Source organism: Bos indicus x Bos taurus, chromosome 1 (genome assembly GCF_003369695.1).
Source record: "Bos indicus x Bos taurus breed Angus x Brahman F1 hybrid chromosome 1, Bos_hybrid_MaternalHap_v2.0, whole genome shotgun sequence".
NCBI lineage: Eukaryota > Metazoa > Chordata > Mammalia > Artiodactyla > Bovidae > Bos > Bos indicus x Bos taurus.
This window is the reverse complement of record NC_040076.1, coordinates 135085901-135110264: the sequence shown is the minus strand read 5'-3', so window position 1 is coordinate 135110264 and position 24364 is coordinate 135085901. Positions and strand designations below refer to the sequence as shown.

General features: G+C 43.1%; 1 protein-coding gene across 1 annotated transcript in view; it reads left to right on the top strand.

The window, feature by feature from the left end:
- LOC113895050 (inhibitor of carbonic anhydrase-like) overlaps positions 1-24364 on the top strand; it is a 43480-nt gene that overhangs the window by 2803 nt on the left and 16313 nt on the right. The window contains exons 2-10 of the mRNA XM_027545715.1: positions 7645-7817; positions 10752-10860; positions 11662-11823; positions 13010-13157; positions 14106-14161; positions 17670-17848; positions 19158-19329; positions 20789-20940; positions 22873-22963. Coding sequence (XP_027401516.1) covers positions 7645-7817; positions 10752-10860; positions 11662-11823; positions 13010-13157; positions 14106-14161; positions 17670-17848; positions 19158-19329; positions 20789-20940; positions 22873-22963 — 1242 coding nt within the window. The remainder of the gene's footprint in view (positions 1-7644; positions 7818-10751; positions 10861-11661; positions 11824-13009; positions 13158-14105; positions 14162-17669; positions 17849-19157; positions 19330-20788; positions 20941-22872; positions 22964-24364) is intronic.

The window sequence follows — 24364 nt, the reverse complement described above, 5'->3', positions numbered from 1 at the left end:
GTTGTACCACTTTACATTCCTACCAGCAATATGAGACTTTCAGTTGCTCTACATCCTGCTAACACTTGGTGTTGTCAGTATTTTCACAGTTAGCCTTTCTAATAGATATGTGTGGTAGCTCACAATGGTTTTAAATTGCATTTCTCTGAAGAGTAATAATGTTGAAGATATTATTGTATATCTTCTTTTATGAAGTATCTGTACAAATATTTCCCTATTTTTCAACTGGATTATTTGACTTCTTGAGTTAAAAAGCCCTTTATATTTTCTAGATGCAAATCCTTGGTCAGATAAAGTGTATTACTTACACTTTACTTACACATTACTCAGTCATTTCCAACTCTTTGTGACCCCATGGACTGTAGCCCACTACGCTCCTCTGTCGTGGAATTCTCCAGGCAAGAATACTGGAGTGGGTAGCCATTTGGGGGATCTTCCCAATCCAGGGATCAAACCTGTGTCTTCCAAGTGCAGGTAGATTCTTTACTGTCTGAGCCACCAGGGATAGATGTATTACAATTATTTACCAAATTTGTGGCTTAGCTTTCCATTTTCTAAATGATTTCTTCTGAAGAGCAAATGTCTTACATTTTGATCAGGTTCACTTACCTAATTTTTATTTTCTGTTATTATGTTTTGTGTCATCTCTAAAAATATAACTGGCTAGCCCCACAAGTTGAAGTATTTTCCTCTTTGTTTTATTTTAGAAGTTTTATAGCTTCAGGTTTTGTATTTTGGTTTATGATGCATTTTTAGTTAACTTTTGTGTGTGGTGTAAAGAAAGAGTTGTGATTCATGTTTCTCATATGGATATCTGGTTTTTCCAGGACTTGTTTTTGAAAAGAATATCCTTTCGTCACTGAATTACCTTGACAGCTTTGTTGAAAATCTATTGCCTCTATAATAGTAGTAGTGTTATAGTATAGTAGTAGTTTTAGTTGCTCAGTTGAGTCTGACTCTTTTTGATCCCATGGACTGTAGTCCAACAGGCTCCTCTTTCCATGGGATGCTCCAGGCAAGAATACTGGAGTGGATTGCTATTCCCTTCTCCAGAATATCTTCCTGACCCAGGAAACAAACCTGGGTCTCCTGCATTGCAGGCAGATTCTTTACCTTTTGAGCTACAGGGAAGACCTACTGCCTCTATATGGGTCAATTTCTAGACTGTCCTGTTACATTAAGCTTTAGTGTCTCCTTATGACAAGATCATACTGCCTTGATTACTGTAGCTTTATAGTCAGTCTGGAAATCAGATAGTATAAATCCTCTGGCTCTATTGTGCTACTTCAGTGTCGGTTTGGCCATCTAGGTATTTTGCATATCCAAACACAGTTTTGAATCAGATTATCAATTTCTATAAAAAGCAAGATTAGGTTTGGATTTTTATTGGGATAGCATTTATACATTATTTTGAGGAGAGTTGACATCTTAATATTGAGTTTTCTAATCCATGAACATTCTATATCTATTTATTTAGGTCTTCTTTCATTTATCTTGGGAATAGTTTGTAGTTTTCGTGTACAGGTCTTATTCATAATTTGTTGAACTCGTCTCTAGATATGTCATTGTAAGTAGTATTTTTAAAGTTTCATTTTTGTAGTTTTTATCTTTTTAGCATTGTAGAGATCCAGTTGATTTTAGTATATTGACCTCAAATCTGATGATCTTCCTAAACTCATTTATTCCAAGTTTTCTTTGTAGAGAAACATGTTATCTATGAACATAGACAATTTTGTATCTTCTTTTCCAATCTGTGTACCTTTTGTTTCTCTCTTGAGCTTTGTTAAAATGATTAAGACCTCTATTACACTGTTGGAAGTGATGAGAATGTCTATCTTTGACTTGTTTCTGACCTGAAAGGGAAAGCATTCAGTCTTTCACTATTATGTATGACAGTAAGTGTGATTTTTTTTTTTTTTTTGTATATGCTCTTTATCAGGTTGAGGACATTTCTTTCTATCCTTACTTTGGAATTTTGAATTGGCTAGTACCTTTTCTGTTCTTTTGAGATTATCATATGGATTTTTCTGTTTTATTCTGTCATATGGTGAACTATACTGATTAATTTTTGCACTTTAATTCAACTTTTCATTCCTGGGTAAGGGATAAATATGTGTGTGTGTTTGTGTGTATGTGTGTGTGTGTGTATTCATGTACTCAAAAAATTTTGGCTGGATTTGATTTATTAATGTTTTCTGATTTGTTAATGTTTTGTAAATGGTATTTGTGTCTGTGTTCATGGGGGATATTTGGCTATAGTTTACTTTGTGTTTAAAGTCTTTGTTTGGACTTAGTATCAAGTTAATGTTGTCTTTAGAAAATGAATATTTTTTCTAAGGAATATTTTCTAGGTGTATTACTTTCTCCTCTACTTTACAAGATAGTTTGTGTAGCACTGGTGAGATTTCTGTTTTAAGTGTGTGATATAATTCATCAGTATAACCACCTGGATCTGGAACTTCCTTTAACATTCATTGTAGTGCAAGTTTGCTGAACCCAAATCCTCTCAACATTTGTTTGCCTGGAAAAGTTTGTTTTTTCCTTCAATTCTTAAAGTTATTTTCATTGGTTGTAGATTTCTAAGTTAGTGAGTTATTTTTCTTTTAGCACTCTAGTGATACCATTCCATTGTCTTTAACTTGTATGGTTTCTGACAAAAAGTCTGAGATATTTATTGTCCTTGTTCCTCTGTACCTAATTTTGCCTCTTTTCTCTGGTTGCTTCAGAACTGTGAGTTTGTAGTTTTCATAATATTAGGAAATGTTCTGACTGAATATTTCTTCCCATATTTTTTCCTGCCCCTCCCCTCCGTTTTTATCCTGGACTCCAGTTACACGTATATGGATCACTTTATCCTATATGATAAATCACTGAGGCTCAGATCATTTGTTTTTCAATCTTTTTTCTCTTTGCTTCATTTTGGATAGTTTCTAATAATGTCGTCCAGATCATCTTTTTTCTTCTTTAGTATCTGTTAATCCCACCCAGTGGAATTTTCATTTCAGCTTTTCTATCTCTAGCAATTCTTTTTGGCTCTTTACATCTTACATTTGTATCTTCATTATACTCATGTTTTTCTTTTCTGAGGAGGTCACTAGTTATGAAAAATATTTCACATTTCCATGATCCTCTCCAGTCAGAAGTTCTTTTACACGATGCCATAAGCCTTGACTGGTCATTTGACTCTCCCATCCTGTGAATGGCCCCACAGATAGCCTCAGTTTTAAACTGGCCTTCGAACCTGCCTGTCATTTTGTCAGCCTTGGCCAGGTTCATCTGGATGGTCTTTGGTACTGATGTTACAGTTGCTGGTGGAGCATTTCCATGGCAAGTACAGGTCCTCAGACTTGCTGGCATCATTCTGCATGCTTAGGGTGCACGTGGTGACACCAGGACTAGTGTGAGAGCAGAAAGGAAGTGCCACAACCCCTGGCAGCACTGATGTTCGTGCTTTAAAAAAAAAATCTCTGAGCATACTTTCAACATTTAAAATAGCTGTTCTAAAGTTATTTTCTGTTAATTTCCTCATCTCTTTCACTTCTGGGTCTGATTCTATTGGCTGATTTTCCTCCTGGTTATGGTTTACATTTTCCTGCACCTTCACGTGTGTATTAATTTTATTGGTTGCTAGACACGGTTAATTTTACCTTACTGATTACTGGATTTGTTTTTAATTTAAGGGGTGTCAACCTTTTTTCTGGCAGGCACTCGTAATGTCTTCAGATCAGCTTAATGTTAATGATTAGTTTTCAAGATGTTTAGGCTGTGTCTAGATTACCTTTCTTTCTAGATCTAGTTTAGCTTACTTCTGGAATCTTTCAAAAATGTACTATTTACTCAATAAGATTTTCTCCACTCTGAATGGTGTGAACTCAGATGATTCTTAACCCCATTTGAACTCTGTGAAATGCTTGGTTTAAGGTTCCCATTAATTTTTTTTTTTCCCTAGCAGTTGTCCTTGCCTGGCCTCCACAATGATCAGATTGATAATTAGCCAGAATCTCCAGGGTGTGAAAATCCTGGATCTCTACTTCTCTCTCTTTCTCCTCTCTTTTTGCACTCCCTGCTCTTTGGTGCCCTATGCTGCACATTCTTATTTGCCTCTGCCTTGCCGAGCTACGATCTCTGGCTCCTCAGCTTAGAATGACCATCAGACTGTTTCCTCCTTTCTGCCCTGCCGTCTGGACATTTTGTCCAGGAAGAAAGCTAGAGTGATTTCAGGGCTTACCTTATTTGTTTCCCTTCTCTCAAGGATCATAATTATGAACTGCCTGTTTCCCAGTGTTTAAAAAAAATTTTTTTTTCATATGTGTTTTCCCAGGGTCCTGTTTGTTTGTTTGTTTGTTTCAGTTGTTTAAAGTGCCAGGGCAAGTCCCGTATCAGTTATCTGTCATAGGTGGAAACAGAAGTCTATCTGGTTTAATTTTTTTGTTTTGTGTTTTGTTTGTTTCGCTTAGTTCCCTGTTTTAGTACCATGTTTTTGTCAAGGTTTTAGCTTTTCCCTAACTACGCAAATATCATTCACCCTATTTTATATTCACACTGAATGAACCATGGCTATCATTGGGGAGAGGGAAGGAGTGAGGGGTAATATAGAAGTAGGAGAGGGAAAAAAAGATTATTATAGGATTGTATGAAGTCAACTGTGTGATATTTTGGAAAATTGTAAAGCACTGAATCTTTCATTCAGTAAAAAAAATAATTTAAAAACATCAGTAGTGCAAAAGCTGCAGCTTTAATTATTGGAACATAAGCAAAAGTGATGGAAAATACAGACCTTCCGAAGAAGCTTTCACAGTAAGTATATACTTTTGAAAAAGAAAAAAACTGCCATTGTATACAGTAGCTCTTTGTGTAACTTAATCTACTTACAAAGCTATTTTCATTTATAGAGTTGTATTGTCTCCATGGTTACCAGTTATTTCCAAGAGCAGAACGTTTTAAGAATATGCATTGGCAAGCAGGGTAAGCATGCTTTGAAAGGCTCAAAATGCAACGTGAGTTATTACCCTGCACACGTCTATTCTGCATAAGGGCACGTGGCCCAACAGCTCCACTCTCTCATGGCTCTCCTAGCCTGGGTGGCTGCTATCAAATGGGCCTGTTCAAACAAAGCTGAAGCACTCCATTTGTCACTTCCTGTCTTTGGTACGGATTTCTCTGAGTGAAATTTGATATCGCTTGCCCCATTTATTTTTATATTTCCTACTTATAGGCAGTTAAAGAGCAATACAGGTTTTGGAGTCAAAAAGACCTGGGGGTTTCAAGGATTAGCTTCATTTCTAGTCTCTGATAGGTTTTTTTGTTTGCTTGCTTAAACTCATCTGCAAAACGGGAACATCAGTATTTAACTGGCAAGACAGTTGCAGGAGTTCAAGGAGGGTTGTGAGTATGGCTGACTGCCTGACGCACAGGGCCTTCTCAAAAACTCGTAGCTGTGACTGCTGTTACTCTCATCTGGATTTCAACTAAGTTGACATTTTGCCCAAATACTGCAAATTTGTAAACAGCATTTTGCTTTCATAATACTGTCAACACTATTTACAACACTGAAGTGACTTAGCAGCAGCAGCAGCAGCAGCAGCGGGCTAGTGAAATGAACCGACACTGATTTTAATGCCCCAGCAGTTGCTACCGTGGAAGGCTGAAGTATGCAACGTCAAGACAAAGACTCAGGTTCCAACTTCCCTTCCATAAGATTTTTTGAGGTGAAATTCACTAACACAAAATTAGTAATTTAAAAGTATGCAATTCAGGGACTTCCCTGGTGAGTCAGGGGCTAAGATTCTGCACTTTCAATGCAGGGGGCCCAGGTTCGATCCCTGGTCAGGGAACTAAGTCTGACATGCCACAACTGAGAGTTTGCGTGCAGCAACTAGAGATCCCGTGTGCCACAACCAAGACTTGGTGCAGCCAAATAAATAAGCAAATATTTAGTGAGTAAATAAAAGTATAGATTGAGTAGTATTCAGTATTCACAAGGTTATACAGATGCCACCTTTAGCCGGTTCCAGCATGGTTCCATCACCCAAGAGACTACCCTGTCGTCATCCTCCTCTCCCCCAGCCCCTGGCCACCACCAGTTTGTGTCTCGATAGATTTACTTATTCGGGATATTTCACATAAACTGAATGATATAATGTGTAGCCACTTGTGTCTGACTTCTTTCATTTAATATATTATTTTTGAGTTTTATCAATGCTGTAGCATTGCTTTATTCTTTTTATGGTAGATTACATTCCATTGTATGGATATACTATATATTGCTTATCGAATCATTCCTTGCTATACATTTGGGTTGTTCCGACCTTTTTTGACCATTGCAAAAAGTGCTGCTATGAATATTTGTGTATATGTATTTGAGTCAATTCAGTTCAGTCTCTCAGTCGTGTCTGACTGTTTGAGAGCCCGTGGCCTGCAGCACTCCAGGCTTCCCTGTCCATAACCAATTCCTGGAACTTGCTCAAGCTCATGTCCATCAAGTTGGTGATGCCATCCAACCATCTCATCCTCTGTCCTCCCCTTCTCTTCTTGCCTTCAATCTTTCCCAGCATCAGGGTCTTTTCCAATGAGTCAGTTCTTCGTATCAGGTGGCCAAAGGATTGGAGTTTCAGTTTCAGCATCAATCCTTCCAGTGAATATTCAGGACTGATTTCCTTTAGGATGGACTGGTTGGATCTTCTTGCAGTCCAAGGGAATCTCAAGAGTCTTCTCCAATACCACAGTTCAAAAGCATCAATTCTTCGGTGCTCAGTTTTCTTTATAGTCCAGCTCTCACATCCATATATGATTACTGGAAAAACCAAACCTTTGGCTAGATGGGCCTTTGTTGGCAAAGTAATGTCTGTGCTTTTTAATATGCTGTCCAGGTTTGTCATAGCTTTTCTTCCAAGAAGCAAGCATCTTTTAACTTCATGGCTGCAAGTCACCATTTGCAATGATTTTGGAGCCCAAGAAAATAAAGTCTCTCACTGTTTCCATTGTTTCCCCATCTATTTGCCATGAAATGATGGGACCATTTCATGGCAAAAGAACAAAACATGGCAAAAGAACAAAAACATGATCTTTGTTTTCTGAATGTTGAGTTTTAAGCCAACTTTTTCACTCTCCTCTTTCACTTTTATCAAGAGACTCTTCAGTTCCTCTTCAATCTGCAAATCTGAGGTTATTGTTAATTCTCCTGGCAATCTTGATTCCAGCTTGTGTTTCATCCAGCCCAACATTTCGTATGATGTGCTCTGCATAGAAGTTAAATAAGCAGGGTGACAATATACAGCCTTGATGTACTTCTTTCCCAATTTGGAACCAGTCTGTTGTTCCATGTCCAGTTCTAACTGTTGCTTCTTGACCTGCATACAGATTTCTCAGGAGTATTCAATCCTGTTTTCAATCCTTTTGGGTATATACTGATACCCAAAAGTATGAGTGGGTCATATAGTAATTCTATATTTAACTTTTTGAGGGTGCTTTTGGCTTTTTTATTTCCAAAGGGAAAGGTACAGTCAGAGAAATGGGAGCTACCAGACAGCCAGTCCAATTTGTGTCTATTCCTCTCAGCTAATCCTTGACCTTGTCTTTAACCTCTCCGTCCAGCAGAATTGTGAGTACTATGGCTCCCTTACACATCTGGCCTCCCTTCCCTAGGGCTGTGTCTGGCTGTCCCTGAGAGAACTGTGAGATGGTGCACTGTCTCGAATCTTGAGGCGAGTAAGTGCTACAGTTTCCACGACAATATGAAAAAAGTCCTTTCAGTGGAAAGTCCTCATGTCACCTGTGTGAAGAGAACCTCTTACCTTGATTGCATCAGGGCCATTGCGGTAAGTCACTACTGTCTAAGAAGAGTGGGAGAAAATCCATACTTTCTTGTTCTTTTTCTGTGCTTGCTATAGTTTATTGCTCTAGAATAATTTTCTCCCCAAAGGAACTAGACTTGAAAGTACAGGGACTGTGTGTAGATGAAAATATAGGTGCTCAACATTTATTAATAGTGAAAACAGCGATAATGATAATATTTAAACAACTGATAGATAAGGATTCATTGAAAATGCCCATAGTAAAGCAAAGCCAGATTTGTACTGGAAGAGAAATATATAAATACTCAGAAATAAACAAGAAGTTTTAGTGTTACTGTTATTACTTAATATTGTTTTTGGAATTTCCTAGTAATGCAATGATATAAAATGATAGAAACAAACAAACTGTCAATATGTTCAGATGCTTACATGCCTATAAAGTATAATGAAATCAATAGAAATATTACTATAATTATTAATGAGAAAAGTACTTTGGTAAAAGATAAATGTATCACAATTTAATGTCATTTTAACTGTCAGTGGTCACTAGTTGGGGAAAAAGAACCCTAAATTATGATCTTATTTACATGTAAGATGATACACAGAAAAATGTTTCAGGGAAAAAAGTTATATGAGAGATCTGCAAGAATACAAGAAATATAATACAAGAGCCTGAGATAAATGAACAATATTATTAATAAATTAAAACATATGCCGTATTCCCAGATAGGAAGACTAAACTTCATATATTTGCATATTCTCCCAAAGTTGATTCATCAACTTAATATAATTTTATAAAAATAATATTAAAAAATTTTAAGTCAATAAAATAACTTTGTAATTCTTAAGTGTGGATGAGAATATAAAATAGTATTGTGAAAAATAAAATGAACAGGGGAGTAGCTGAGGCCTGTCTGAAACTATAACATATTTAATAACAGTGTTGCAAAGAACAAGGTCCTTGGACAGATGTAGAAGACCTGGAAGAGAACAAGATTTAGACATATTTCCAGCTTTCTAAAAATAGCTAATTATCCACATGATATGATGTAGATGCAAACTATGAATGTCCACCACTACGGCATTGGGTTCCAGACTTAATGGTTAGATCCACATAGATTTAGATACTGTGTGACAAGGCAAACTTTCAAAGAAAAGACTGAGAAAGGAAATCTTTAGCTGGACAATTGGATAGCCATTTAGAAATAAAATCAACTGAGATTTTTAATACATTTACCAAAATAAACTCCTAGCTTGACTCAATTTGACTAATGTAGCTAGATTTAACAAGATAAATCACAAAAGTAGACAAATTTGGAAATGTAAAAGTTTTTAATCCCTGACAAAAAAAAAAATTAAAGTCCTAAGCCTAGAGAAAAGTATATTCACATCAGCTATAACAAAGCAATGTGATCTAAAAGCTGTATAAAGATGTCATTTAAATTTATAAGAAATGCTTAAGAATAACAAGCTATAAACAAGCTGCTCACAGAAATTACAACTAATAGATGATATAAATGAGGAAGGAAAAGTCTTCATCCTTTTTAATAATCAAAGAAATGCAAATAAAAACATCCTTAAAGTAACAGTTTATATTTTTTAATGTAGTAATATTTCTTAAAAGATAGCATTTCTTGCTGATAGTTTTGCATGAAATTGGCATGCATTATTATTGGAGAAGGCAATGGCACCCCACTCTAGTACTCTTGCCTGGAAAATCCCATGGACGGAGGAGCCTGGTGGGCTGCAGTCCATGGGGTCGCTAGGAGTCGGACATGACTGAAGCAACTTCACTTTCACTTTTCACTTTCATGCATTGGAGAAGGAAATGGCAACCCACTTCAGTGTTCTTGCCTGGAGAATCTCAGGGACGGGGGAGCCTGGTGGGCTGCCTTTTATGGGGTCACACAGAGTCGGACACGACTGAAGTGACTTAGCAGCAGCAGCTATTGGCATTATAAATTATAAATTTATACATCATTTCTGGAAAAAATTTGGAAAGATCCTGTAAGGATACACACAAGCTTTTATTTATTTTCTGTAATGCTCATTATAAGTTATAAATTTGTAAGCTGTTCTATGCTTAGTCGCTCAATAGTGTCTGACTCTTTATGACCCCATGGACTGTAGCCCACCAGGCTCCTCTCCACAGAGATTCTCCAGGCAAGAATACTGGAGTGGGTTGCCATGCCCTCCAGTTGAAGAAAAAAGATTTCCATAAGAGCTAGGGAATTGATCTAACCTGATTTTTGAGAAGAGGCTGTGAGGTTACTGCTTTTCTCAGGAAGGAAGGAATCCTTGACAGATTCTTGAAGAGGCAATCCAGACTTAAGAGTGTAAAACATGACTCTTATGGATGGAAATGCCAGATGGAAATGGAGAAGAGGGTGACAGAGGATGAGATGGCTGGACAGCATCACCTACTCAATGGACATGAACTTGGGCAAACTCTGGGAGACAGTGAGGTACAGGGAGGCCTGGAGTGCTGCAGTCCATGGGATCACAGAGTCGGACACGACTTAGTGACTGAGCAACAGCAACATGGATGGAAATATTCAACATGGATGGAAATATTCTGATTCATTTACTCGCGTTTCCGACAACATCTGTTGTACTTCTACTGGTAGTAGGTTCTGGGCTTTGTTAAGATAAAACAACAGAACACTAACATCTCCAAGTTGGTGGAGCTTGCATTCCAAGGGGGAGGACAAACAATAAATGAAGAAGATTTGTCAGATGGTTGCTAAGGGCTCAGGAGAAAAACAGTGTTTTCAGCATTTGTGAGGTGGTAGTTTTAAAAGCATGGTTGGGGAAAGGTTTTTGAGCCAACATGAGGGAGATGGAGGAGATCAGAGCCGTTCAAATATCCCAGGGGTTACAAGTGACCCTGGCAGAGAGTTAAGTGAGTCTTCCTTGGAGCTGAGGGGCTTCATTCATGTCTGGCCTTTCTTCTTTCAGGCACACGAAGCAGATGCTGTGATGGTGGATGGCGGTTTGGTCTATGAGGCAGGTCTGAAGCCCTACAACCTGAAGCCTGTCGTGGCAGAGTTCTATGGGTCAAAAGATGGTGCGTCCCTCATGGAGACCCAGGTCTCTGTCCTGACACAGCTGCTGTGGGGGGAGGCAAGGACTCTGTCAGTATTACACTTGCAGGGAACAAGTTGCTGGGGTTCTTTGTACTGTGGAAGGCTGTCCCCAGCGCTGACCTGTGGGGGCTGGAAGCTTGGCTCTTTCTGGGAAACTGTGGACTTTAAGCCTCCTGATGGGAATGCTGCTGGGTGCTGCTGAGTGAGAGGGGACGTGCTGTCTGGAGTCCACGCCCACTCAGTGGGATTGCATCAACGGGACGCCTCTCTGGAGACGCATATCCCCGGACAGGCTCTCCTTTTGCCAAGTCCCCTGCAGGTGCTAGAGAACGTGGGCAGTGAATGTTGTGAGAAGGGACTTTAAGGAGCTGAAGAATGAGATGCCGGTCCTACTTGTCCATAAACGTTGCCAGTGTGTGCAGGAGCACAGCCTGCCTCAACCTGAGTCCAACTTAAAGGCCCCAGTAAAATCTTCAGATGCCCTGTGTACCTTCCTCCCACACCTTCACCTTCGTGTCTGTGCTGCAGACAGAGGAGCAGAGAAGGGGAGAAGCAGTAACATCACGGTGACTGGGAGCTGTAGGTCCTCCAGCCTATTGCCTTGAAAAGGGACAGTTTGCTTTCTTCTGTCAATCAGGGGCCTTTCCCTTTCCTTTTCTACCTGTTAACCAGAAGGTGTTGCAGGTCCTAGAATCCCCCAGGCTCCACTGCACACACTCTGGAAGATTAGTAGCAATGATGCGACATCTTGCCTTGGCCCTTCTTTCTCTGCTGCTTTGCAGATCCACAGACTCACCATTATGTCGTAGCTGTGGTGAAGAAGGGCAGCAACTTCCAGCTGAATCAGCTCCAGGGCAAGAAGTCCTGCCACACAGGCCTGGGGTGGTCTGCTGGGTGGAACATCCCCATGAGGATGCTTCTTCCCTCTGACTGGTCCCAAAAAGGTAAGCTGGCCAGGGTGGGGTGCCCTCTGGCAGTGTTCCTACTGCTGGGACCCACACGGATTGTATTGGGGCCTTACAATCACTGCCAGGTATACGGGTTTCATGAAGTCCAAGATGGGGTGAGGACAACCTGCTTTAAACATGTACTGGCTGGGCTTGCCACACCAGTGACCCTTGTGACTGGCAGCTGGGACTTCCCTTCCTTCAGCCAAAGAGACCCTGTCTCTGAGCTCCTGGCAGCCCCACATCCATGGTATCCCAGCAGTGGGGTTTGACAAGGGCCATGGTGGAGGCTCAGGAGAAAGAGGAGCTCCCTTCCAGCTGCCCAGGAAGACTCTCTAAGGGTGACCACCACACCACCAGCAGTCGGGCCGCAGTGCCTTGGGTGAGGGCTGGGGGTGAAGGCGAGAGGAGATGAGTGGACCAGAGCTCAGTTATGATGAGCCAGGGTGAACCGAGGGTGCCTTTTCGCGCCCGAAAGATAACCAGATTTTCTGCACTTTGCAAAAGTGTTTCTTTTTGAGCCCTGCCAGCTCTGCAACATTCATGTTTCACTTGTGTTTTGAGCTGCAGAGGTCAGATGGGGTGCTGCAACCTGGGCCACAGCTCTGGCTATGTTTTCTTGGGGTTCCATCTTGCCTTGAGTTGTTGGACGTCTGTCTGGGTGGTTATGTTGGCACACCCACTCACATGAAGCAAGTGAATGCAGCCCCCTCCCATGAATTCTTAGAAGAGGGATTCCCGTGAGCCACCATGGGCCATGATCAGAAAAGGAGAAGAGTGGGTGGGACTATTTCCTGAGATAAGGAAGGACTGTTGGGGTTCCTGAGTGTTCAGATTTCTGTGCTCCCCACCACCATTCCCGAGCCTCCATGTTGGTGATTGAGCCAGGTGAGGAGAACTGGAGCCGCCTGGTTCGGTGCAGCTCAGCAGCTTTTGAGCCCCGCAGTGGAAACACTGGGAAGTTCTGGAGACCCAGGCCCACGCATGAGCCATCCACGCCTTTGGAGCAGGCACTGTTGGCCACCTCTACATGCCCACTTCCTCATGACAGTCCGAAGCAATGCATTCAAACCTCTGGGCTCTCACATAGGGCCACTCACACACTCACACTCACACACACACACACACGACCCAGAGGCCCCACCAGCTCATGCCCTGAAGTCCGTGTGTCTGTGTTGAGCAGCAGCGGCCAAGTTCTTCGCGGGCAGCTGCGTCCCCTGTGCGGATCAGTCAAACTTCCCCAAACTGTGCCAACTGTGTGCTGGAAAAGGGATGGACAAGTGTGCCTGCTCCCACCACGAACCGTACTTCGGCTACTCGGGGGCTTTCAAGTGAGTGGGCCCCCTTCTCCTCCTCTCTCTGATGTTGGGGAAACTGAAGAACAGGGAGTAGATGGGGCCTGCCCCGGATAACCTCAAGTGTCCTGGTGAAACCTTGGGTTTTGACTGTCTCCCACGGCACATCCTCGTTCCTGCCTGTCCTACAAAGGAGTCTTCTGTGTGTGTGGGGTGGGGGGGCTCTCATCTACCCAGAGCCTGGAGTCGGGACCAGGGAGGCCTCTGGGTTCCATAGACACAGGCTTGAGCACGCAGCCAGGCCAAAGATCAGATCCTCTCCCGAACCCTTCACTGGCTTCTCTGCCTGAGCATCTCCACGCCAGATACACGTGCTACGTCTTCCCACCTCCTCCTCAGCCCTGTGCCCGAAGGCACCTTTCTATACAACATGCCTGCAAGGGACATAACTAACATTCGAAACCAGAGCAAAACTGACCAGGTATCCAGGCTGTCTGGAGTTTTTATACTCTATGTGCTGTGCTGTGCTAAGATACTTCAGTCGTGTCCGACTCTTTGCAACCCTGTGGACCATAGCCTATCAGGCTCCTCTGTCCATGGGATTCGCCATGTGAGAATACAGGAGTAGGTCGTCTTTGTAAAAGGCTTTTGACCTTAAAAAAAAAGTACAAAAACTCTATTGCTTCAGGCTGCCTACAAAGAGGAAGCTGAGGGTCCTTCTTTTGGACCATCCCTCCCCAGAGTTGCCTGGGATGGGGCTTATGGGGCTTCTGCCTATTTCAGACCCGGGCTTGGCTCTGAGGGTTCAAAGACTCCTCAGACAGGGCCGTTGCCTCTGCGAGGACAGACTGAAGCCTGGGAAACTGCAGGTGAAGCCCTGTGAGCCAGTTGCTGGGGCAGAGCCTGAGGAGGGGGCTCCTGGCGGGGTGGGGGGTGAGCCTATGTTGTAGACAGTGGTCTGAACACAGCTGTCCTATTGCTCAGGTGTCTGCAGGATGGTGTGGGGGACGTGAGCTTCGTGAGGCATCTGACGGTATTTGGTAAGTCAGATGGAGGAAGAATCTTGTGGCCACACCCTGGCCAGAGGAACTCCTTCTTTCCTAAGTTTCCTTATATCTAGAGATGGGTTGTGCCAAGATCTTTAATGAAATAGAGTTTCTGTATAATGACACTTCCATTATTGGTGCTTTGTTTAGTGTTCAGTTTGTTCAGTTTATAAATTGATTGAACAAATTTTCTGAACATTTAAATCTTACTTACCAACTAATAAAGCAAGTTTTAATAATTAGATTCTCTTAGTCACTGAAATGCCAAATTCAGATCTAATCATGATCTCCTGAATGCTTCCTTATAAACGGTTCCTAAATGTTTTCTTTAATCACCTTAAAGAAATAAATTCTTATAATGATTGCAGAACTTGTTAGCACATCTATAATTAAATCTGTTGCAAAGCATTACTACTGTGGACAAAAATGTATTTCTTTATTTATACGTTAAAAAAAAAAAACCTTTCAAAAGTTTTGGGCAATCAGAAACAAATAGTGTTTCATATGAATTCAGTTTTCAGATTCTAGGTTTTATAACCAATTAAATTTCTATCAGGCACAGACACATTTATAACACTTTAGATGTTTAAACAAGAGATATATATTTTATACTCAGTTCATTTTTAAAATCATTGTCTGCTACCTGAAGCAGAATTTTGAGCCTTCACTTTTTCTGGGGGCCTTGGTTCCTTGCAGGCTGGTCTCTTTCCCTAACATGAAACAGAAGTGTGTTGGCTCTGTTCCCTCATCTCAGCCGTTCATAATCCACTGTTCTCTCATTATAACACACTGACCTGGTTTGTTAGCCTTTTGGCAATTGATGTGTGTCTTATTATCAGTAATTTTCATTAGAAGGGGAATATATGGGTCTCTTCTCCCAAAATCAAGTTACTCTCAATAGTTGTCATTGTTATTTTCTGTGATTGCTCATGTTGTCACAGTTAGGCCAATGGACAGAATATTCTAACACTCACTCTAGAGAACTGAAAACATCCCCACTTTCTGAAAACCACCAATTGTCTGAGACCATCTAGATTTCCCTTTGCTGAAAGTCATATGTCCACTATCACACACAATCCCGTATTACCTTTTAAGTGGGAGTTTCTGAGAGACTATGTACTGGGCTTAGGGGTGAAAATGAGTGTTGGCGAGCTGCTCCCACCACTGGGCTCTAGAAAGACTGAGGTGGAAACGTTCTTTCTTTCTGAAGCTATTAGATCATATTGTTCTTTTAATTTTAACATTGCAAAAATTGTTTAAATTTTTCTTTTAATATAAAGCTTTAAAATGTATTTTCTCTGCAACATGTCTGGTTAAAATGGAACTGTTCACAGGAACTCGAATTGTACTACTCATTCTCTTTCAGTATAAGATTTTATCAGCCTAGGATATGAGTTTGCTAGGGCTGCCATTACAGAGTACAGGCATCTCTCAGTTTATCAGCATTTGCAGGTCCTCAAGTTCCTTACCTAAAACTGTGCAGTATTTGCATATAACCTGTGTACATCCTTTATATGCTTTTAATCATCTCTAGATTACTTATAATACTTAATCAATGTAAATGCTATGCAAATAGTTGCCTCCGTGACAAATTCAAGTTTTGCTTTTTGGAATTTCCTGGAATTAAAAAAAAAATCTTTGCAGATGTGGAACCTAGAGATATAGTGGGTGGCTATAATACACTGAGTGGCTTAAGCAACAGAAATTCATTCTCTGAGTTCTAGAGGCTAGAATTCTAAGATTGGGGTGTTGGCAGGGCTGTTCTTCCTGAGAGCTGTGACGGAGGACCTGTTCTATGCTCCCCCCACCCCCGTGGATTCTGATGTTTGCTGGCAATCTTTGGGGTCCTTGGCCTGCAGTTCCATCACCCCAATCTCTGTCTTTCCCTCCACATGGTGTTCTCCCAGTGTGTGTGTGTCTGTTTGTGTCCAAATTTCCCCTTTTAGGAAGGATACCCGTCATATGGGATCAGGAGCCATCCTACTCCACTTTGACCTCATCTCTTTGTTTCCAAAAAATCTTTGTTTACAAAAACAGACAACAAGCTAGATTTTGTACAAGGCTCTAGTTTTCTAACCACTGCTCTATCCTGTGTAATGTATTTGTCTATCTATGCATCAGTGCTAAATGGCTTGAATTACAGTTTTTAAGTAACGTTTCACATCTTCTAAGCCGAGCTCTGCTTCAACTCATTTTGCTTTTTCTCCAAAATGTCTTATTATTCTTGGTACATTGCAGTTCCATATAGATTTTTTTTCTGTTTTTTTTAGTTAACTACAGTCCACACTTGATTCAGATTTCCTAACTTTTTACCTAACGTGTTTTTTCTGTGCTAGTATTCTGTCTAAGATACCAGTTACAGCCTCATCTTAACTCATTACTCCTGAGCTGTCTCTGTTTCCAAATAAAGTCATGTTCTGAGGTGCTGGGGATTAGGACCTCAACATACGAATTTTAGGGGGACACAGTTCAACCCAGAATACTTTCTAATACCTAGACCAGGGGAACCAAAGAGTCTGTTTTCCTCACACGGCTTTTTGGTCCTTCTTTGTACCTATATAGTATCCTGACTGAGCCCGTAGTCCTCCATCCATCTCTCAACCCACTGCCACCTTTCCCCAGCAGACTCTGTCCCCAGGGGAGTATTGCCACTTTATTTAGGGACCTGAACTGTCTCTGCAGCATGGCGCTGTGTCAGTCCCAGGCTAGGTCAGACTTTGATGAGTTCCCTTAATCCTTTAAGCCTCAGTCTCCTTATCTCTGGAATGGGATAATCACATTACCAGCCTCCCCCAGTTGTTATGAAGATTAAATGAAACTGAGCTTCAACTCAGTCTTTGGTGCGTTATGAGCTCTCAGAAAGCATTTGCTGTCACCATTCTTGTTAGCAGAGCTCTGGGCAGAGCATGCGTCCCAGCCCTGGTCTCTCTGCAGTGAGAATCTGTCATTTCATCTCCGGAGGGCTCAGCATCCTCACCTGTCCAAATGTATTTGGAAAAAATTCTCTTTTAGTCCTCTCCAGGCTGTTAAAAAATGATGAAAGAAGACAGTTCAGGTGATATAAACGTTAGCACTTCTTTAAATGGGCCATTCAGAGAACTGGAAAATTGCAGAAGGCAGGAAGCTTTGATGGGATAAAAAGTAAAGAACAATGAAGAGAAAAATAGATAATATCTGATGGGCCAGGGTCACTTTGACCAGGTTGAGAAGAAAGAAGGAAGGAGGTATAGAGCCCAGAGTTAGCTTGGCATTGGGTGCCTGGCTGACTGGATAGACTGCATTTCTATTAAGCAGAACATTTACAGGCACAGGGAGTTATCTAACTTTCCATGGTGATGCGGCATCACAGACACAGATCACAGACATGGCAGCAGATATGAGTGGCTCCATCTTGGGCTTGGACAGCTATTTCAACAAATCCCTAAACAAACAATTTGGGAGGGCTGGGCACCACGGCTCATTGTCTGCTGGCTGTCAGCTCATGTAGGCTTCCCTCCTCTAGAGAACCTGGCTAACCAGGCCGACAGGGACCAGTACGAACTGCTCTGCAGGGAAAACACCCGGAGGCCTGTGCACGAGTACAAGGGATGCCACCTGGCCCGGGTCCCTTCCCATGCCGTCGTGGCCCGAAGTGTGGATGGCAAAGAAGACTTGATCTGGGAGCTTCTCAGTCAGGCTCAGGTATCCCCGCCCCGTCTTCCCCTCCTGCATAAGGGTCCCTGCTCGGATTTGGGGTGCTTTCCCTCACTCTCTTCCAGCCACTGTGGAAATCCTGGTGTTGGGCACAGTGGGAACCACACCACATGTCCTTCGCTTCAGTGACCAGCACTTGGTCTGGATATGTGATGGGCAGCAGTTACCATAAAACTCTCTCCCTTGGCATCACCAACACCATGGGCCAAGGACTCTGCAGAAGGCCACTGTTGCCCCATTTTATTCTTCTAGGTTGTATAGGGATCCTCAAGCTGCAGTGCAGAGGCCCCTCCTCCAGGAGCTGCTCCCCTCTCTTATCCCACTGGCCTGGACCCCTCAGCAGCAGGTTCTGACTCTGAGCGTTTTGTGTCTTGTGCTGGAGGCCCTCCCTCCCAGCACACCCACATCTCTCACCTGTCCCATCTCCGTTAGTGCCCTGTGCTCAGCACTAGGTATTCAGAGATGAACTGGACACAGACCTGCCATGGGATCACTCGCAGATGACTGTGGAAGGTACAGTGAGCACACTGTACACACGGATCACCACCATGGGGCACAGCCTTGCACGCATGAACTGTGTACTTTGAAGAGAGTGATTTGCAGGGTATATCTGGAAAGGTTTCTGGGCCCCAAGAGTAAGCTGTGGACACTCCAAGGAGATGTGGGGTTTGCCAGAGAAGGCAATATGAAGAGCCATTGCAAAGGCAAAAAGCAGACATTGCAAAGAGCATGTGGGAGCTGCTACTGTCAGCTACCATCAGGAACAGCTTTGGGCCAGTCAGTGGGGTCACAAGCAAAGGGCTCTTGGTTTTCTGGGAGGGCCAGAAAGAGGACTGCTTGAAGTCCTTCACGGCAGGCCTGGGGCGTCAGGTGCACCTAAGGCTCATGACCCCCAGGCTAGATGGTCCTGGATCACCACCCACTCCAGGATGAAGCCCACAGGATGAAGTCCAGCAACAAGGTCACCATCACTGGCTGCCCCACCCATGGAAACACAGCATAGGAGATGGAAGCTTCCTGACCCATGGTGACCATTACCCTTTGTACAGACCTGGGAGGCAGCCCCTGGCAGTTTCCCTGAAGCCACACAAGGCAGGCAAATTAGGATTTGAGTGAAGTGTTTGCTGAAGAAGATTGGAGAACCCTGTGAGCCACAGGGACTTTGAAGGGCCTTGGTCTTCACTCTCAGGCATTCATATTTCTCTCCCTTTCTATTCGCCTGATTTTGGGATTTGTTTTTACTTTGCTTCTCTCTGCCAGCCTCCTTCCTTTACTATTTCTTTTATCCTTTGAACAGGAACACTTTGGAAAAGACAAGTCAGCAGAATTCCAGCTCTTCTACTCTCCTCATGGGAAAGACCTGCTATTTACAGATGCTGCCATTGGGTTTTTAAGAGTCCCACCTAAGATGGATGCCAAGCTGTACTTGGGATATGAATATTTTTCGGTCATTCAGCATCTGGGGAGAGGTGTGTAGCTCCTGGGAAGACCTGGAGAGCTTGAGCATAGGGCAGGGCGGGGCCGTGGAGGCTTTCCTGGGACCTGCAAGCCCCACCTCACCCAACCCACACTGGCCTGCAGGGTCCAAGGGAGGGCCAACTGTGCTGGATTCTTGTGGGGATGTTCTGCTGAACTTGGGGAAAGGCCTGAACCTCGGGTTCACAAAAGGGTTTGAAAGACCTTCAGATTACAGGCTACTTAAGTAATAACGGGGGCTTCCCTCATAGCTCAGTTGGTAAAGAATCTGCCTGCAAGGCAGGATTTGATTCCTGGATTGGGAAGATCTGCTGGAGAAGGGATAGGCTACCCACTCCAGTATTGTTGGGCTTCCCTTGTGGCTCAGCTGGTAAGGAATCTGCCTGCAATGTGGGAGACCTGGGTTTGATCCCTGGGTTGGGAAGATCCCTTGGAGAAGGGAAAGCTACCCACTCCAGTATTCTGGGCTGGAGAATTCCATGGACTGTACAGTCCATGGGGTCTCCAAGAGTCAGACACGATTGAGTGACTTTCATATTTAAGTAACGACAGTCCTGTCTCCTTGTGTTAGCCAGGCTTGCCCCACCCCACAGGGGGTCTATTTGATAAGGAATAGAGCCAATCCTAAACTGAAGTGGGAACACAGCCTCTGCCACCACCAGGATCGGAGCTAGAATTTCAGAGGGTTTTGGACTTCCCAGGTGGCACTAGTGGTAAAGAATCTGCCTGCCAGTGCAGGAGACATGAGAGACTTGTGTTCGATCCCTGGGTCGGGAAGATCCCCTGGAGGAGGGCATGGCGACCGACTCCAGTATTCTTGCCTGAAGAATCCCATGGACAGAGGATTCTGGCAGGCTACAGTCCATAGGGTCACAGAGAGTTGGACACGACTGAAGCGACTAAGCACACACTGATCCAGCAAGCCCTGATCCAGCACTTGCTTTCCTTTGGCTCTCCATGCTTCCTTCCTTTCTTTCTTTCTTTTTCTTTTTTTTTTTTTTCAGTACTTATGGCACATCTGCCAAAGCCCTTGTGATTGATGTGGACATACTTGGTGGCAGAAGCAGGTGTGGGGGGATGGGGGGTGGAACAAGCAGACCCGTCCAGAACAAATGACACTGGCTTCCAACTGGAGGTTGCTCTCTGGATGGGAGATCTCTGTCCTGTGAGGAAAAAAAACCCAGAAGGCCCTGAGTTGGGCTGGTGCTGGCAGAGGCTTCCCCTGGGGAGGTGATGTCTGAGTAGGGAGGTCAGGAGGGGCTTGCTCTGCCTTCATTGCTTTGTCTGGGAGCCAAGTTGGCCATTTCTCCTGGAGGTGATACGCGGGAATAGGTGGTGACATGGGCATGAGACACGTCAATGCTGCCGCTGCCAGGAAGAGCCCGGTTGGGCAGCCACTCTGAATCCTTCTCCCATCTGGGGGCTTCTTTTGGATCCCTGGCTCTTCTCTAGCGATCCCAGAGGCAGAAGATCCCCAGAGGGTGATGTGGTGCACAGTGGGCCATGATGAGCATGTCAAGTGTAACCGGTGGAGTGCGCTGAGCGGCGGCATCTTGGCGTGCACCGTGGAGGAGAGCACCGAGGACTGCATTGCTGCCATCGCGGTAAGGAGGCCCCGCCTCTGCAGTTGCCTTGGCCACTCGGACGCAGCGCTGCTGTGTGTTTGGTGCTGGAGGCCCCTTCCCCGTGTCTTCCCATCAGCTGTGAGGCTGAGACACGCCTGTTACATGCTGCCTCCCCCAGCCCCACTCTCTGAAGCTCCACCCCACTGGCCCTACCTCCCCCTTCAGCTCTGCCAGGGCAGAAACAGAGCAGCCCAGGACCCATATCTTCAGCTCAACTCTGGAGCCCAGGGAGCTCTGAGGGGTCCTGCCTAGGATGTGGGGTGATATCCTGTGGTCAGAGCCCCTGTGGATTGTGAAAGCAAACTTTTTTTTTCCCGTGATAAAATTATTACATGCTGGAAGAGAAATGAAAAATAATATCATTTACAACTTCACAACTCAAAACTCATTATAATTTCTGAGTGATGGTGTTATGTTGTTAATAACTGTACATTTCAGTTTTGGAGATTAGGAAAAAAATTATCAATAAAAGGCTGGAAAATTGACAAACTTAGAAAACACTACAGTTTTTTCTTCAAAAGATAATTGCGGTAAACCCCTCTGGGACTAACCCATAATATTAAGGTCTTGCAATTGATATAGTCTCCTGAATTTGTCCACTATAAGGATTAAATGAATTTGAGTGCTTGTAACATTGCCTAATGTGTAATAGGCAGTCAATAAATGTTAATAGTTATTATTTCAATTATTGAGCACAATTGGCATGCTTTCTTAGGTAATGAAATATTCATTTAGAATGTTTTTAACAGCTGCATATTAGATCACCAAATTTTTATGTCTCAATTCTAAATGTCTATATTTGAATTATTTCTGAATCCTTGTCTATTATAGATAATATGTGATTGGATATTTTTGTTCTATACCCATCAGTATTTTTGAGGAAGCCTCTTTAATATTAATGATGGTGAATATATCTGAAATTACTTACTGTGTGCCATGCATGTGTATGAGCTCTTAACTTGTATTAACTCATTTAATCCTCATGATAAGCCCATGAAATAGATTTTTTTCACTCATTTGATGGATGAAAAAAAATGTACATAGAAAGTATTTAGGGATGTGTCCTTTGGAACAGTCAGTCCCAGAGGCTGACACATTCCATAGTGGTTATGAGCAGAGGCTAAGAAAATTAAACCACCTGAGTTTATCTTAGTGATCATCTATTGGATAAACTACTTAGCTTCTCTCTGCTTCAGTTAAAAAAATGTATAAAAGGGGGAGAATTATAGTACCCCCCTTACTGGGTTCTGTGAGGGAGTACATGAGAAAATCTCTATAGTGTTTAGAAAAGGGCCCAGCACATGGTAAGGTAAGCTTTTGCTTCTGTAGTTACTACTGTTTTAAGGTAGATTTCTAGAAGAGCAGTTAGTAGGGAAAGAGCAAAGAGTGTTCCTGTGTCTGTATGTTTTTTCTTCACTACCTTATCTATAAATAGAAGTGCGCATTTTTGGCTTTGTTGTTGGAAAAGTTCACTGATTAAAATCATAAGTTAATTATTAATAAATTATTAATTAGACTAGAGTGCTAATGGGATTATAGGAACAGAATTGAACTCTGCCATATGGAAAAAAGCATCTCCTGTAGAAACAGATTAAATACACTAAGTCTGACCACGTGGATTGTTGAGTGAGTGACAATGGTCACAAAGGAAATGTGATGAGAGCGTGGCCCGCACTAAGAATGGGGCCTCATGGAGGGCACAGAGATGTCTAGGGAGCATGATCTGGGTTGGGACCTCTGGCATGTCCAGTTTTCTAAACCCTGGGTTTATGTGGCAGAAGCTTTGGGTCATACATGCCATTTAGTTTATCACAAAGACACATGATGTGAAGCCAATGAGATGCAAACTTCTGAGGGTGAGACAGGATAACAACCTCACTGTTGTGCTACTGTTTTACTTCTTAACTTCAGAAAGGAGAGGCTGACGCCATGAGCTTGGATGGAGGCTTCATCTACACAGCGGGCAAGTGTGGTCTGGTGCCTGTCCTGGCAGAGAACTACTGTAAGTGGAGGCGAGGGTCTCTGTGTTTTCTTCCCTCTGGCCTATGGACATAGAAAGGCAAAGAGTAATTTAGTTCAGTGTTGAGATAACAATAGCTGTTTTTGGAGCATAGAGTACTGCTGCTGCTGCTGCTGCTAAGTCGCTTCAGTTGTGTCCGACTCTGTGCGACCCCATAGATGGCAGCCCACCAGGCTCCACCATCCTTGGGATTCTCCAGGCAAGAACACTGGAGTGGGTTGCCACTTCCTTCTCCAATGCACGAAAGTGAAAAGTGAAAGTGAAGTCGCTTCAGTTGTGTCCGACTCTTAGCGACCCTATAGACTGCAGCCCACCAGGCTCCTCCATCCATGGGACTTTCCAGGCAAGAGTACTAGAGTGGGTTGCCATTGCCTTCTCCAGCATAGAGTACTAGTAGATAACATCTATTTTCCCAGAGTCAGAACAAATTAAGACATATATGAAACTTGGAGAGAAATCAAAGTAACACCTTTATTGCTGGAGGAGTGATATTGGAGACCATGGCACAGAACTGGCCACAGGGTTCATTAAATTGCCCTTGAGTTAGAGTTGCCCACCAGTTCAGGTGGACAGTTCTACTGGCTGACTGGCTCCACGGCTTAGTATGGAAGAAAACACATTCTGTCACACATAAGGAGGTCAAAACCATCCTCTCCCCATTCTCTTCAAGGAAGAAAGAGCCACAGGTGCCTAGATCCTTTTGCCAAGTTTACTAATCCAAATGAACTCACTCCAGCTGTTAGAACATTAAGGATTGGGGCTACAGGTCATGGTCTTGGTGGGGATCCATCTATCAGGAAAAATAAAGCTGGTTCATTTGTTAAACCCCTAAGTTGCTAGGCAGTGAGAAACCATACTTTATCCTTCAAAACAAAACAACTTTTTTTTTGAAGTAAACAGTGGTGTCTCCATAACAACTGAGGCTTGGGGAGGTTGAATGAGGTGTCCAGGGTAGAATGCCGACTGTAACCAGTCTTTCTGAACCATGGGTTGGACCCTTCCCTTACAACTTAGCAAGACTGTGGTGACTGCTTGCACAGCCCAAAGCTCTGAAGGGAAGAATGTCAGGATGCCTAGAATCACATGGCAAAGTGAAAAGCCTCTGTGAAGGTTTTTATGGCTTCTGCTTCCCCCTCACCCCCTTCAATGAGCATTTCATTTTCTTTCTCTGTAGCTCCCCAAGTGTTGAGCTAATTCTGGGATGGAGCCTAATTTCAAATAGCAAAGGTCAGGGGAGAGGAGGTGAAATAGGATGGCAGGGAATCAGCTTGTTGATGCCAATGACAAACTGCTTGGTCAGCGTTTCTCCTCATTTTGTTCTTGACTGTTGAGAGTGAGAAAATCATGACTTGAGTAACGTGAGAGTTTAACGACCTGTACCTC